Below are 16,629 nucleotides of genomic sequence, written 5' to 3'. Positions count from 1 at the left end.
TAGGCCTGTTCTCACTAATTTTTGGTCTGATGATTTATATAACCATAATTGATCATAGACTTTTTATTTTGCTGAAACATTTATAGAGTCTCAGACTGAACTTTTAAAATAAAACAGGACTGGGAAACTCACACCAAGGGCTTATCACAGATTTTGCCTAACAAATCTAGGTGAATTCTTCCCTTTTTAAGGTCTCCAAAATTCCTTGAGATTTTTGTACCTGTTAGTGAGTTAACCTTTCTAATTCATTTGATAAACTTACTGGAAACCCAAGAGTTTCCAATTTCTGGAGGAGTCAGATAGAAAATATAATTGTTTTGTTTATAATGTATAATTTTACCAAAGTATTGTCATAATTAGCTTGAGAGGAAGGTTTTCCCTACTCCTGGAAAACATAAGATTCAAACCTGTAATTTTTCAGACAGAAACCGTAAAAGTTATAAACATATTCACTGGTTCATTCAGTCCTTTGTTAACTTCTGTGAAGTCATCAGGTTTTTCATTAGAATACCAGGACATATCAGAATGTTAAGAGCTCAATATAATTTCTAGGATATCTATATTAGTAATATTTACCATACATTATAACATGAGAGAATTTAGTACTCACTTGATAATATTTTTCATGTAATTTAACCAACCAAATAAACACAGTTTAATATCTCTCTTTGGGATGTTTCAGGGGCCCTCTGAAGCACCCCAAATTTAGAGGTCAAACGAACTTCAAAAGAATTCGATTTAGGAAGTTTTGTCAAAAAAATCCATTAAAAGGGTTTAGAACATTTGGTGAGATTTAGTGTTGATGGGTGTATCATTTAGCTTGTTGATGTGTCACAATGGTGTATATACCTCAAGGTCTAGTGAAAGTCAGTTCCGCCATCTTGGACCTGCTGCTGCTGCTAAGTCACTTCAGTCATGTCCGACTCTGTGTGACCCCATAGACAGCAGCCCACTAGGCTCCTCTGTCACTGGGATTCTCCAGGCAAGAATACTGGAGTGGGTTGCCATTTCCTTCTCCAATGCATGAAAGTGAAACGTGAAAGTGAAGTCGCTTAGTTGTGCCTGACTCTTAGCGACCCCATGGACTGCAGCCTACCAGGCTCCTCCGTCCATGGGATTTTCCAGGCAAGAGTACCGGGGTGGGGTGCCATTGTCTTCTCCAATCTTGGACCTAGTTGGCTCTAACCAATTTTCCCATGGCTGTGTCATTCCTAACAAAATCCATTTATCTAACTAATTGTAATCCAATTTTTAAAAAATCCTGATCATGCATAACTCTTTTTAGTATTTTTTATACCTTTTTTTTTTTAACTGAAAACACACTTCCTACTTTCCTTTAGCAACCAAGAACTAACTTTTATATTAGCATTTTATAGATTGGTGAGCATAAATACTAGTGATAATTTCTAAAACCCTTGCTTTCTTAAAACATTTTAGGATGGCACCAAACATTATTCATTTATAGTCCCCAACTCTAGTTTTTCTGTAAAAAGAAATCAGTTAGTAGTAAATGTTTCAAAATCTTATTTTATTTGGAAGTGACCTAACTATTCAATAGACTTCCAACACTTAGTTTAGCACAACCCTTAGAAATTCAAGTTACCCCAATCTTGAGAGACTATTTTAAACAGATATTCCTAAAGCATAATTATTATTAATAGAGCTTATCTAAAAGCTAATATCTCATTTACATTTTTTTAGAAGTTTCTTCACTTGAGGTAATTTCCTTGTTGACAAACTTGTAACAGATAAGATAATATTTAACTTATATTAAACCTAGGTACAATGAAAACATTCTACTTAATGTTAATTATTCTAAGACATGTATGTATTAGATAGATCAACAAACAAACATTAATATCAGGTATTTAATACTGAATATTTACCAGTTCATATGAACCTGGAATTTATTGTTTAATTTAGAATTATTTTATTTGTAAGTGCTTACCTTTCTTTAAGTCAATTAAAAAGAGCTCATTTACAAATTAATCTCAAAAATATTATCCAGAGACAAAGACATACTGAGACATATTTAGACAGACACAATATAAGATCTAGCTTCATTTTCTAATTTTAGTCATGAATTAGATATTACAATATAAAATTTAGTAGTTTATAAAAAACAGTTGGAATAAATAAAATTTTTAAAGCCTTTTTCCCATTTTTCCTCAGTCTCAGGAGTTAGAGATGGTCTAGATAAGTGTTCCTGAGAACCCTGGTCCCAAGGCACAGGGAAAGAAAATCAAGTTCTAACAAAATGGTGGCAGGCCTAAACCAAATGGTGGCCAGACAAAGCAAAATGGCCATCAAAAATCACAACATAGAACACAGAGTTAAAACACACATATAAACCTGGCAGTCCTCATCAGACACTCCCTTAAATATAAGAATACAGTCTCTCAGAAAACCTCCTATAGACATAGAACTTCAGATCCAAGTACTAACAGAGTAAAGGAAAATATCTCAGGTCTTCAAAGATTTCAAAGGGAGGAAAGGAAGGCAGGTTGAAAGAAGGGGGAGGAGGCGAGAGAGGGGGGCAAAAGGGGTGGTCTTACAGATGTCTCCTGCCATCTGCAGATACCCAGGTGTTATGGGACTTTACCCTGAGCCTCCAGAGAAGGGAGGAATGGAACTCAGCCCTACCAGAAACTAGACAGAACAGAACCAGAATTCGAGTTCTCTGCCAAGAGGAGGTGATCAGTCTCTAATCCTCAGCTCAGGCTGAGGCCCTTTGACCAGATTCCTGTGTACAGGACCAGAAAACTAGAAAAAAAAAGGGAAGGATAGGAAGGGTTAAGGAGAGGAAAGAGAGAGGGAAAGGGAGAGAGTTCGATAAAGTCTCTTGTTCCTTACCAGTTGGGGTACTCTGGCCAATTGTCTGCGTCAGGAGGAGACCAGGGACAACAGGGTCCCAGTTGTGGCTGCTGAGTCTGGTCCATTGGCAGAAAAGCTGGCCTGTGAGTACCCCGAGTGGTCAGGATGTCAGTCGCAGTGAAGACGAGTCCCACCAAGGTCACCATTTGTCACAGGAAGGGGGACCCCTTCCAGGGCCCAAAACTGGGCTCTTGTCTAACACTCAGAAATGAATTGTCCAAGGAGACACATGTGCTGACAAAGCAAGAGATTTTATTGGGAAAGGGCCCCTGGGTGGAGAGCAGAAGGGTAAGAGAACCCAAGAGAACAGCTCTGTCACATGGCTTGCAGTCTTGGGTTTTATGGTGATGGGATTAGTTTCTGGGTTGTCTTTAGTCAATCATTCTGACTCAGAGTCCTTCCTGGTGGGGCACACCTTGTTCAGTCAAGATGGACACCAGAGAGAAGGATTCTGGGAGGTGGTCAGACATGTGGTGTCTCCTTTTGACCTTTTTGAACTTTTCTGGTTGGTGGTGGCTTATTAGTTCCGTGTTCCTTACCCGGACCTCCTGCAGTAAAACAACTTATGCAAATGGTTACTATGGTGCCTAGCCAGGGTGGGCGGTTTCAATCAGTGTGCTTCCCTTAACAGTGTTATGGTCAATCTCATAAATACATAATTGGGTGTCCCCCCCTTTTTTTTTTTTTTTGGTTGTTGTGACACTTAAAAAATGCAAAGCTGTTGACCTTCATTTATAAAGTTTATTTTTAAAACCTTCCTGGTGGTTTATGGTTTATTATTTTAGTCAGCATGTGTGTGCATGTGTATGCACAAAGGATGCAAAAACTGTAAGACAGCATATGTGTATCTACAGTTTTTCTTTGAAATACTGCTTGAGAAATTGGCTCAGGTCTATGTTTTAGCCAAACATGCTGCATTAGCGTTTAATGATACTGCTTTCTCTTCCAAGCAAACTGACAAGGGCAGATGAAGGTCCTGTTTTCTGGAATGGGCCTGTCTTCTGACCAGTGTTTTATTTCAGATTGCTGTTGTAGGGAGGTCTTCATTCAGATGCAAATTCGTTGTTAAGTTCATTTTCCTCTGGCTGCTGTTGGCTTTTCTTGGTTTTTCACAGGGCTGGGGAGGGGGATTGAGAAACTCAGAGGAAGTTTGATTTTGTAACAGATTAGAGGGCATGTTGTCTGTCCTGTTCCAGAGAAGAGCCAAGGATGCCAAAAATACTTGGGAAGGGATGCTGCCCTTAGAGCTTTCTCTTCATTAGTAAATTGAATTAAGATGGTTCTGGAAGTCTTCCACAGAGTTATTTTGAACTTGAGTTGCACAGTCGATGATGGGTCAGCTCAAGGTACTCTCTCAAGGGCCAAAATGTCATCTAATGTTGCTTCTGCAGGCCTGTCTGTGCTGGATTATTATCACAGCCTCCTTTGCTTTCATCACGCCAACCCCATCCAAATTTCATAGCCGTGGGCATGTGACTTGTGTCACGTGACAAAAGGCCCTGCACTTAGTGTAATGCTCTGCTGTTACCATCTTGTAATTTTTAATTTTTGAACCAGGAGGCTCCATATTTTCATTTTGTCCTGGGCCCTTGGTAATTGCTTTCAGCTATGAGAATACCATTTTTGAAGCTACCTGTTTCCTTTAATCCTTCAAAGCCTATGCTCCTTTTCTGGCCTGTCTAGTGCTCTCTGTGTCATGCTTATTTTCAGATGTTACTAATTGAAGTTCCTCCAGGTATGCCAAGCAGCTCCATGCCTCTGCAACATTGGCTCCTAGTATTTCCTTCTCATTTTCCCTCGTGTACGTGGCTCTTCTCTATTCACAGTTTGAAATGCTGAGGAAATGAGACTGAGCTGTGAAACCCTATGTGGTCATCTCACCTAGTTAGTACTGATCCCACTTTGTCACATATCTCCCTTGAAAAAGTTGATACCTGGCAAGGTTGGGCTATATTTGACATTGGAGTAATGGTTCTGTAATAACTGTAAGGCAGATCAGATTGATTCTTGCCTGGGGAAGAGACTCTATAATCTTCAATGTATTCATTCATTCATGCAACAAATTTTAATGGAGTATCTATGCATGCCAGACCATATTGTAAGCACTCAGGATATGGCAGTGAGCAAAGTATTATTATTTTTTCCAATGAGCTAATTATATTCTAATCTGGAGGGGCAGAAAGTGAATTCACCGATACATCAGTATATAATATGTAAAGCCTGTAGTTTTGGAAAAGAATGCACAGTAGGATAAGAGAGTAGAGGGGGATTGGGACTTGGATGTTTGTGCTTGTGCGGTTTGGATAGGGTGGGAAACCTATCTGAGGTGATACTCAATCAGAGACCTGAATGCTGAGAGGACTTGACCTTTTGAAATTCTGGCAGAAAGAGTCTTCCTGACAGAGGGAAGAACAAATGCAGAGGTCCTGCAGTGGACACATGCTTGTGATCTTCAGGAAAGTGCACGGAGACTGTTGTGTCTGGACTAGGATGGGTAGTGAGGAGAGAAGTGGGAGATGGGGTCAGAGAACTTGGAGACCAAGGGGAGGACTTGGCTTATACTCTCAATGACATGGGAAGTCATAGGAGGGGCATAATGGGTTTTAAAGGGGTCACTCTGTATTTATGCACAGGAGTCATGTCATATGCTGCTAAGAAGTCAAGTAAGCAAAGAATTGAGAATTGGCTGCTTAGGTAGTCTAATTATTCTTTAGATTGACTCATATGTGCAAGAACCCAAAAGCACTCTTGTTTTGTAGCCAGTCAAGAATTGGTATGGGTAAAGGACTTGCTTTGATCTCAGCTATGGGATCCTTTATCAGTTCTCTCCTCTTCACTATATAAAGATTTCTTAGGCTTTGGAGTTTGTCTCACTGCTTCCTTCCCCTTTTCTCCACTTTCTGATAAGCCACGAGCTCTTGTTAACTATCAGGGCAGTCCAGGGCCTTCAGTGTGTGTTTCACAGTGGCACAGACAGTTCTGCAGGAATGCAGCTTGTTCTAGTTTGTTCAGCAGTTAGTGTTGTGCTGCTATGTTTTGATCAGCTGTCCTGGATGTGAGAGACACGTGGAAGTATAATGTTAAGATTTCGTGTTCAGCTAGGTGTCGAGAATGGGAGAGGAACTTCCTTGGTAGTCCAGCAACTGACTCCACACTCCCAATTCAGGGAGCCCAGGTTCAAGCCCTGGTCAGGGAACTGCTGCTGCTGCTAAGTCGCATCAGTTGTGTCCAATTCTGTGTGACCCCATAGATGGCAGCCCACCAGGCTCCCCTGTCCCTAGGATTCTCCAGGCAAAAACACTGGATTGGGTTGCCATTTCCTTCTCCAATGCATGAAAGTGAAAAGTGAAAGTGAAGGGGCTCAGTCATGTCCCACTCTTCGCGACTCCATGGACTGCAGCCCACCAGGCTCCTCCATCCATGGGATTTTCCAGGCAAGAGTACTGGAGTGGGCTGCCATTTCCTTCTCTGAGTCAGGGAATTAGATCCCATTATTTGGCAAAGCCAAATAAATAAATATTAAAAAACCCAACAACAACAAGTGAAATCAAGAAAATCAAGACAATTGGTGCTTAATCTTAGATGATATCTGAGGAGAGTACAGTAGTGCCCTCCTGTCTGTGGGGAATGCATTCCAGGATCCCCAGTTGATGCCTGAAACCAAAGTACTGAACGCTATATACTATGTTTTTTCCCTATAGATACATACATACCTAGGATAAAGTAATTTAATGGTAATTAATAAATTAGGCACAGTAGGAGATTAATAGCAATAACTAATAATAAGATATCAAACCAGTAAATCCTAAAGGAAATCAGTCCTGAATATTCGTTGGAAGGACTGATGCTGAAACTGAAGCTCTAATACTTTGGCCACCTAATGTGAAGAACTGACTTGTTTGAAAAGACCCTGATGTTGGCAAAGATTGAAGTCAAGAAGAGAAGGGGATGACAATTAGATAATTGGATGGCATCACCGACTCGATGGACATGAGTTTGAGCAAGCTCCGGGAATTGGTGATGGACAGGGAAGCCTGGTGTGCTGCAGTCCATGGAGTCGTAAAGAGTTGGACACGACTGAGCAACTGAACTGAACTGAATAAGATAGAACAGTTCTAACAACATACTCTAGTAAAAGTTAGGTGAACGTGACCTCTCAGATTTAGTGCTGTTTTCATCTTAACTATGCCCTTATGCACTGTGTTCATTACTTCTGAAGTTTGAGGTGCAGCAGCAAAACTGGGGCGTGAATTTCCTTTTTCTTCTTCCTCCTCAAGTTGAACTTTTACCTTTTTACTTAAAAGAAGCACTGTTTATGGTTTCTCTTTGGCACATCTGAATGGCCAGCATCACTGTTCTTGCACTTTGGGTTATTATTATGTAAAATAAGGTCACTGCACAACAGTATGTACCAAGATAGCTACTACGTGACTAACAGGTGGGATACTGTAGATGAAGGGATGATTTGCATCCCAGGCAGGATGGAGCAGAGTGGCAAGAGATGTCATCGTGCTGCTCAGAACGGTGCCCGTTTAAAACTTATCAGTTGCTTATTTCTGGACTTTTCCATTTAATATTTTTCAGACCGTGATTGACTTTGGATAATTGAATCCAAGGAATCTGTTACTGATGAGGCAGGAAGCATCCAAGACAAGAACAGAGTGGGAGGGTAATGTGATTTTGGACAGGATAAGTTTGAGGTGTCAGCGGAGGTACATTTTGAGCCATTTAGGAGATAATCAGAGGTCTTAGAGCTATCATTTTTGACACTGTTCTTCATTAAATTACTGAATTCAAATGTACCACAGTACCATAACTCTTCCATCTGTAGGGATCTGAAACATGAATTAAGCCCAATCCAGTTTTCAAAATCCCTCTATAATATCCCTTCTCTGAGTCTCCATTCAAATATTTCCTCAGGCGACTTTTCCTGTCCATTTGCAATTCCCACTAGTACTAATTCTAAGTCCTGGGGGATTAAGTAAAATAATGCCTTTTCCATCTGTCCAGAATCAGATTATGGGTCAGTTGTTATCATCTCCTTCTCTGGGTCTTCTCTTTTCCCTACAAGACAATTCCTCCTTATTAACCATTTCCTCATGGGATGTTTCAAACCAGTTCATATCTTGGTCTCTCACCTTGGAAGATGTATATTTGTTATTCGCATGTACCTTTAAGTTTGGTGGATGAGACTGAGAACAGGGCTCTGGGGCTGGCCTGACCATCACAGAGTAAGTGTCTCAGTTGCTCTGAGCATTCTGTCTGACAGTGATTTTTCAGATGTACACGTGTTTCTTACAGATATTACCCAAGAAAACTGAAAGCATATATTCACATAGAAACTTGTACATGAATGTATATTGCAGCATTATTCAAAATAGTCCCAAAGTGAAAACAACCCCAGTGCCTGATAACGGATGTATGTATAAACAACATGTGCTATGTCCACACAATAGAGTCATAATATTCAGCTTTGAAAATGAAGTACTGATATGGTACAACATGGATGAACCTTGAAAACGTGCTAAGTAAAGGAACCAGACACAAAAAAACTACATCGTGTACACTTCCATTTATGTGAAATGTGCAGTACAGGCAAACTATAAAGACTGAAAGTAGATTAGTAGTTGCCAGTACCTAGAGGCAGGAGGGGATGGGAGAGTGACCGCTAGTAGGTATGAGGTTTCTTCCTGGGGTAATAGAAATGTTCTGAAATTAGGTAGTGGTGATGATTGCACAACAAGGAGAGGGTATTAGATCAAATCAGATCAGTCGCTCAGTCGCGTCCGACTCTTTGCGACCCCATGAATCGCAGCACGCCAGGCCTCCCTGTCCATCACCAACTCCCGCAGTTCACTCAGACTCATGTCCATCGAGTCAGTGATGCCATCCAGCCATTGCATCCTCTCTCGTCCCCTTCTCCTCCTGCCCCCAATCCCTCCCAGCATCACAGTCTTTTCCAATGAGTCAACTCTTTGCATGAGGTGGCCAAAGTACTGGAGTTTCAGCTTTAGCATCATTCCTTCCAAAGAAATCCCAGGGCTGATCTCCTTCAGAATGGACTGGTTGGATCTCCTTGCAGTCCAAGGGACTCTCAAGAGTCTTCTCCAACACCACAGTTCAAAAGCATCAATTCTTCGGCGCTCAGCCTTCTTCACAGTCCAACTCTCACATCCATACATGACCACAGGAAAAACCATAGCCTTGACTAGACGAACCTTTGTTGGCAAAGTAATGTCTCTGCTTTTGAATATGCTATCTAGGTTGGACATAACTTTCCTTCTAAGGAGTAAGCGTCTTTTAATTTCATGGCTGCAATCACCATCTGCCGTGATTTTGGAGCCCAGAAAATAAAGTCTGACACTGTTTCTACTGTTTCCCCATCTATTTCCCATGAAGTGGTGGGACCGGATGCCATGATCTTCGTTTTCTGAATGTTGAGCTTTAAGCCAACTTTTTCACTCTCCACTTAAACCTTCATCAAGAGGCTTTTGAGTTCCTCTTCACTTTCTGCCATAAGGGTGGTGTCATCTGCATATCTGAGGTTATTGATATTTCTCCCGGCAATCTGGATTCCAGCTTGTGTTTCTTCCAGTCCAGCGTTTCTCATGATGTACTCGGCATATAAGTTAAAAAAACAGGGTGACAATATACAGCCTTGACAGACTCCTTTTCCTATTTGGAACCAGTCTGTTGTTCCATGTCCAGTTCTAACTGTTGCTTCCTGACCTGCATACAAATTTCTCAAGAGGGAGGTCAGGTGGTCTGGTATTTCCATCTCTTTCAGAATTTTCCACAGTTTATTGTGATCCACACAGTCAAAGGCTTTGGCATAGTCAATAAAGCAGAAATAGATGTTTTTCTGGAACTCTCTTGCTTTTTCCATGATCCAGCAGATGTTGGCAATTTGATCTCTGGTTCCTCTGCCTTTTCTAAAACCAGCTTGAACATCTGGAAGTTCACGGTTCACATATTGCTGAAGCCTGGATTGGAGAATTTTGAGCATTACTTTACTAGGGTGTGAGATGAGTGCAATTGTGCGGTAGTTTGAGCATTCTTTGGCATTGCCTTTCTTTGGGATTGGAATGAACACTGACCTTTTCCAGTCCTGTGGCCACTGCTGAGTTTTCCAAATTTGCTGGCATATTGAGTGCAGCACCTTCACAGCATCATCGTTCAGGATTTGGAATAGCTCAACTGGAATTCCATCACCTCCACTAGCTTTGTTTGTAGTGATGCTTTCTAAGGCCCACTTGACTTCACATTCCAGGATGTCTGGCCCTAGGTCAGTGATCACACCATTGTAATTATCTGGGTCGTGAAGATCTTTTTTGTACAGTTCTTCTGTGTGTTCTTGCCATCTCTTCTTAATATCTTCTGCTTCTGTTAGGTCCATACCATTTCTGTCCTTTATCGAGCTCATCTTTGCATGAAATGTTCCTTTGGTATCTCTAATTTTCTTGAAGAGATCCCTAGTCTTTCCCATTCTGTTGTTTTCCTCTATTTCTTGGCATTGATCGCTGAAGAAGGCTTTCTTATCTCTTCTTGCTAAAGCCACTCAATTGCACACTTTTAAATGGTGAATGTTACGGTGTGTGACTTGTTATGTCATGGTATGTGAGTTGTTTCTCAATAAAGCTGTCGTAAAAAAAAAAAAAAATACAAGTTTTACCTCCTATCTAAACGTAAGGATCTTATGAAGAATCAATGAAATAATACAAATAAAATATTTAAAGCACAGCACCTGCTAGTTGGTATTCCCAGTTAAAGATTCTTATTGTTGCTCTCAGGTAAAGTCATACTGCTTGAATATTGGTAAGCTGCAACTTTCAGTCGCTGCTACATTTGTAGAATATTACCTGTTAAGTAGTACGCAGTCAATAAATCCTTATTGAATGAATGTGTTTTATTCACATTCATATTTAGCCACTCATATGTTCTTTTTCTTGCAGTGCATTTCTGAATCCCCATCACTGGGCCTAACAGTGGGCTCTTTGCCCCGTGGTAGTCATCGAGTGATAGGGAACTCTTCACAGCCCATGTTTCAGTGTGGAAGGTGAAGCTGGCAGTGTAGATTCAGTCTGTGGAAGGAAGGTCTCTACCTTATTAAATTCAAGCAGAAGGTGGGGGCAAATGGTTTTTAACCTTTTTTCCCCCAGTAATATAATTCTGCCCTGTGTTTTTATAAGAACTGAATTGGCCTGTCAAGAATGTGTTTCTAATGGTTCATGATCAGATTGCTAGAGAGCTGAGGATTTCATCTGGATTAAAAAAAAATCAGTTCCTAGAAATTTAACAGATGTTCTCCTGAACCCAACTGACAATTTCCACGTATAACAAATTGTTATTTTAAATTATGATAGGAGCATTTTTTTCTTTGGAAAAAAAAAATTGAAATTCATGTCTTTTCACGAACTTGGCATTCCACTAAAAACACTTGAGTTGCTTCTACAACTGCGTCAGCAAGGTGCCATCTGCTTAACTGAGGCTCATGAAAAGAAGGAAATCCATTGTTGTTTGTATCATCCAGCCCTTTTTCTAGAAGAGTAGTGGACAATTTTCCCTTTGGTGTCTAAGGAATGGTTGAGTCTCTCAGCTTCCTTTAGTCTTCCCTGTACTGTGAATTGTGAAGTCGATCCTTTTTCCTTGTTACCGGAAACTGGTGGGGGGCTTGGGTCCAGAGTGCGGCTCACTGCTAGCAAGAGGCTGGACTTCTCTCCTCTCCTGGCCTTTACTATGTGCCGCTCTCCCTCTAGACTCCAGCTTTATTTCCTACTCTGATTTTCCCTTTGCCCTAATTTATGTCTCCTTTCATTTTTATTTTTGTCTGTGTGTATCTTCAAGAGATGCTCTTCTAATTCTTTGGCAGACAACTGGGAGACAGGGTCGCCATTATTGAAGCCAATTTTAAAAATATGACTCTTTAAAAACCTTTCCCCCCAGGACATCAGGCAGGAATGGAAGAAAAAGCAAAACTGTCAGGAGAGAGTCGGTAAGCATTTTTTCCCCCCCAGAAGCTTTTTTGAGTGTCTCTTTTTTCTGTCTTTTTAATAGAAGTTGGTGATATGGCAAAGCAATACATAGAGAAAGGCCTTTTGGTTCCCGACCATGTGATCACACGCCTCATGCTGTTGGAGTTGGAGAACAGGCGCGGCGAGCACTGGCTACTCGATGGTGAGTTGAACCTGGGGGTCCACCGGGCTTCTGCTAGTAGTGGGTCATGGTCTCCTTGAACACTTCCAGAATTTCTTACAGATTGCAAAGTGCCTTTTTTCCCCAGTCATTTCTTTAGACATATTCCAATTTGGCAACATAGTTAAAACACCCATGTGGGTGAAGCCTTTTAATTCCTTTGTCTGCAGACTACCATCCCTAAAGCCATCAACTTGAAGCAAACCTTAATTGAATTCCCAATATTGTTCCAGTTTTGATGGTGCTTTTTGTTTCCATGACTAAGTCATCATAAGTATGACTCATCTTAAATCAGAGGTTCTTTCATTCAAAATAAGCCACATAAGTTAAAAGCATTTGTTATCATTTTTTACCTGTCAGATTTAAAAAAGAGAGAAAATCTGAAAATCTTTTTTTATTGAGGGTGTAAGAAATAAGTATTCTTGAGAATAAAATGGGTAACCTTTGGAGGGCAATTTAGTAGTCTTTAGCAATTCCCTGCTTCATTTCTTGCATAAAAATATATATTCAAGGATGTTTATTTTCAGCAATCTTGGCAAAACACTAGTTGTTCTTCAGTCCCTCCACTCTTTGTAACCCCATGGACTGCAGCACGCCAGGCTTCCTGGTCCTTCACCATTTCCCGGAGTTTGCTCAAACTCATGTCCATTGAGTCGGTGATGCCATCCAACTATATTGTCCTCCGTCATCCCCTTCTCCTCCTGCCTTCAATCTTTCCCCACATCAGGGTCTTTTCTAATGAGTCAGCTCTTCGATCAGGTGGCCAAAAGTATTGGAGCTTCAGCTTCAGCATCAGTCCTTCCAATGAATATAAAGGGTTGATTTCCTTTAAGATTAAGTGGTTTGATCTTGCTGTCCAAGGGACTCTCAAGAGTCTTCTCCAGCACAGCACAGTTCAAAAGTATCAGTTCTATGGTGCTCAGCCTTTTTTATGGTCCAACTGTCACATCCATACATGACTATTGGAAAAGCAATTGCTTTGACCTTTGTTACAAGACACTGGTAACAACCTAAGTATTTATCTTGTGCTCAGCCCCTCAGTCAGAGCACGTCCAGCTCTGCAGTCCCATGAACTGTAGCCCACCAGGCTCCTTTGTCCATGGGATTTCTCAGGCAAGAATACTGGAGTAGGTTGCCATTTCCTTCACCATGGGATCTTTCTGACCTGGGGATTGAACCCAGTCTCTTGTATCTCCTGTATTGGCAGGCGGATTCTTTACCACTAGCGCCACCTGGGAAGCCAAGTATCTTAGCATAGGGTTGCTTTAAATTTTGGAGAAGGCAATGGCACCCCACTTGGAGTGGGGTATCTCCTCCTATGGAGGAGCCTGGTAGGCTGCAGTCCATGTGGTCTCGAAGGGTCGGACACGACTGAGCGACTTCACTTTCACTTTTCACTTTCATGCATTGGAGAAGGAAATGGCAACCCACTCCAGTGTTCTTGCCTGGAGAATCCCAGGGACGGGGGAGCCTGGTGGGCTGCCGTCTATGGGGTTGCACAGAGTCGGGCACGACTGAAGTGACTTAGCAGCAGCAGCAGCAGCTTTAAATTTTGGTATGCCTATTAATCAAATATCTATATCTATGTGTTGATATAGATAGTGCTCTAAGATAAACTTCCAAGTGAAAAAAACTAGTTGCAATATAGTATGTATCATATACTATTATCTCTGTAAAAATGGAGGGATGGTATAATATTACTGTATGTACTTATACACACATATATAATCTGTCTTAGGAAGGATATAAATAATAACAGTGGTTGGTTCTGGATAAGGATTAGCCTTGGGAGAGAGATTTACCTTTCATTGTATATATCCTTTGCAAGTGTTTGATTTTTAATATCTAAATGGTACATAGGCCTAATTTTTCAAAAAACTCAGGCAAATATCATATGATATCAATTACATATGGACTCTTAAAAAAATCAGCCTTATTTATAAAACAGAAATAGATCCACAGACATAGAAAATAAACTTATGGTTACCTAAGGGGCTAACAGTTGAGAGGAGATAAAGTAGGAGTTTAAGATTAACATATACATATTATTATATATAAAATGGGCTTCCCAGGTGACTCAGTGGTAAAAAATCCGCCTGCCAATGCAGGAAATGCAGGAGACATGGGTTTGATCCCTGGATCAGGAAGCTCCTCTGAAGTAGGAAGGAAATGGCAACCCAGTCTAATATTCTTGCCTGGAAAATTCCATGGACAGAGGAGCCTGGTGGGTTATAATCCATGAGGTCACAAAGACTTGGATGTGACTGAGCATATATATTAATATATATAAAATAGGTAAACAACATAGATGTACTATGTAGCATTGGGAACTATATTCAATATCTTATACCTATAATGGAAAAGTGGAGAAGGCAATGGCACCCCACTCCAGTACTCTTGCCTGGAAAATCTCAATGGACGGAGGAGCCTGGTAGGCTGCAGTCCATGGGGTCACTAAGAGTCGGACATGACTGAGAGACTTCACTTTCACTTTTCACATTGGAGAAGGAAATGGCAACCCCCTCCAGTGTTCTTGCCTGGAGAATCCCAGGGATGGGGGAGCCTGATGGGCTGTCGTCTATGGGGTCGCACAGAGTTGGGCACGACTGAAGCGACTTAGCAGCAGCGGCATAATGGAAAAGAATGGGAAAAATAATATATATATATTCAATTATGTATATATATAACTGATTCACTTTACTGTATACTTGAAACAGCATTGTAAATTAACTATACTTCAATTTTATAACAATGGTTTGAAAAAAGAACAGCTCAGTGGTTCCTATGATATGTTACCTAGGAAAATGCATACAGATGCTCATACATGAACTACTATAGTTTTGTACTTCAGGAAGCTGGAATTAAGAATCATCTACTTTAAGTAGATGATTCTTTAAGCCCAGTATAAATCTTTTGATTTATTAATTGAAAAAAAAAATAGACTGTGTGGATTATTTGTCTTACTCTTAAATACCAAGATTCCTTGGCAGTGAAAATAGAAACTTGAATATATTGCTTTCTAGGAATGAAAGGATCATGAGATTTATATATAAGAAACTTCTTTCCATTGCAGAGTAGTTTTCCTTTAGTTTACCCAGTGTACTCTTTCCTGTCTTACTTTGGAGAACCAAAGCCTCAGCAAGTTGTGATAATGTGAACTTTAATGTTTGTTAGCCACAGAGAAGCCAGAGTGAATTGTCCTACGTTTTAACTATCAGATTGCCTATTTCTCCTAAAGTCTGGAGCTGTGAATCTCCAAAATGACTAATATGTTGTAGAGTAGTTATTCTGTATCAGTGTTTCTCAAAGTGTGTAATGTTAGTAATGGCTTGATGGGAAAACACTGTAGTTTACAAAATGTTAGTTTAAATATTAAAGATTGCTTGAATTTATTGAGTACTCACTGTGTGCCAAGTAGTGATCTGAGCTTTAGATATTTATCTCATTCAGTCCCTACAGTGACCATATGAAGGTAGAGACTGTTATTTCCATTTAATAGATGAAAAAATGGAGGCACAGTAGGGTTCACTTACCTATTCAAAGTTAGTAAATCCAGAGTTAACCAACTTCTTAGGACTTTAATGAACTTTTACTATGATAGTGTGATTTAACTCTTCATAGAAAGCAATATCATGAGGCATTTTCTGAATTTATTTAACCCTAGAATCTCCTACCCTATTGAGAACCTGTGTGTTTGGTTCTATGGCCCATTCTTTGTGAACTCTACTGTTCAACATCTATTCTTCAGTGTGGAGGTGTTCTGAAAAGTTGACTATAGCGTAGATCATATCTTTCTAGAATGCCTTCCATTAAAAATATTGGGAACTGTGTTCTCATGGGGCTGCAGGGAACCAACAGACTGAACTGAAAACTTCTGTCAAGAGAGAGGCTATAATGGCGTGTGGAAAGTATATGTTTATTTATTAGTAATGAATAAAGCTCCTACTGTGAGTCAGGAACTATTGGGTGCTGTTGATAAAATGACAGGACACTTTCTCTATTAAGGGACTTATATCACAGTAGGGGAGTCAGGTGTGTAAAAAATTATGACCATGTAATGAATCAATACCCATGTGGGTACACTGAGGACCCAAAGGAGAAAATTATCTCTTCTCATGGTAGAAAGTGGGATTGGCAACTTTATGGTAAAAGAGATGAATAGAGTGAGGTCCTGTAGGTTGATGAATGGGGTTGGAAGGAGGATTTTTTTCATCAAAGGGGTAATGTGAACTGGGTAAGAGAGGAATGACTTAGCCTAGTGTTTTCCTGTGCCTGCAGACAGAGGCAGAGGAAATCCTGGGGTGATGGACTTTGATTCTATACAGAGATGGTGGAACTGGAAATTGTCCGTGATACGGACCACTGAAGACTTGTGCGTGTGTTCTCAGTCGCTTCAGTCATGTCTGACTCTTTGTGACCCTATGGACTGTAGCCCACCAGGCTCCTCTGTCCATGGGATTCTCCAGGCATGAATACGGGAGTGGGTTGCCATGCCCTCCTCCAGGGGATCTTCCCAATCCAGGCATTGAAATCACTTGTCTTGCTTCTCCTGCATTGGCAGAT

The 16,629-nt window shown here is 40.6% G+C and overlaps 1 protein-coding gene across 7 annotated transcripts in view; it reads left to right on the top strand.

Annotated features, from left to right (window-relative positions):
* Positions 1–16,629, top strand: part of AK4 (adenylate kinase 4) — a 97,188-nt gene that overhangs the window by 48,348 nt on the left and 32,211 nt on the right. For all 7 annotated transcript variants that reach the window (XM_055585575.1, XM_055585574.1, XM_055585573.1 and 4 more), the window contains one exon: positions 11,929–12,048. In XM_055585575.1, coding sequence (XP_055441550.1) covers positions 11,929–12,048 — 120 coding nt within the window. The remainder of the gene's footprint in view (positions 1–11,928; positions 12,049–16,629) is intronic.

This window comes from Bubalus kerabau, chromosome 6 (genome assembly GCF_029407905.1).
Source record: "Bubalus kerabau isolate K-KA32 ecotype Philippines breed swamp buffalo chromosome 6, PCC_UOA_SB_1v2, whole genome shotgun sequence".
Taxonomy (NCBI): domain Eukaryota; kingdom Metazoa; phylum Chordata; class Mammalia; order Artiodactyla; family Bovidae; genus Bubalus; species Bubalus kerabau.
The sequence above is the reverse complement of the archived record's forward strand: the minus strand, read 5'-3'. Positions and strand labels throughout refer to the sequence as shown.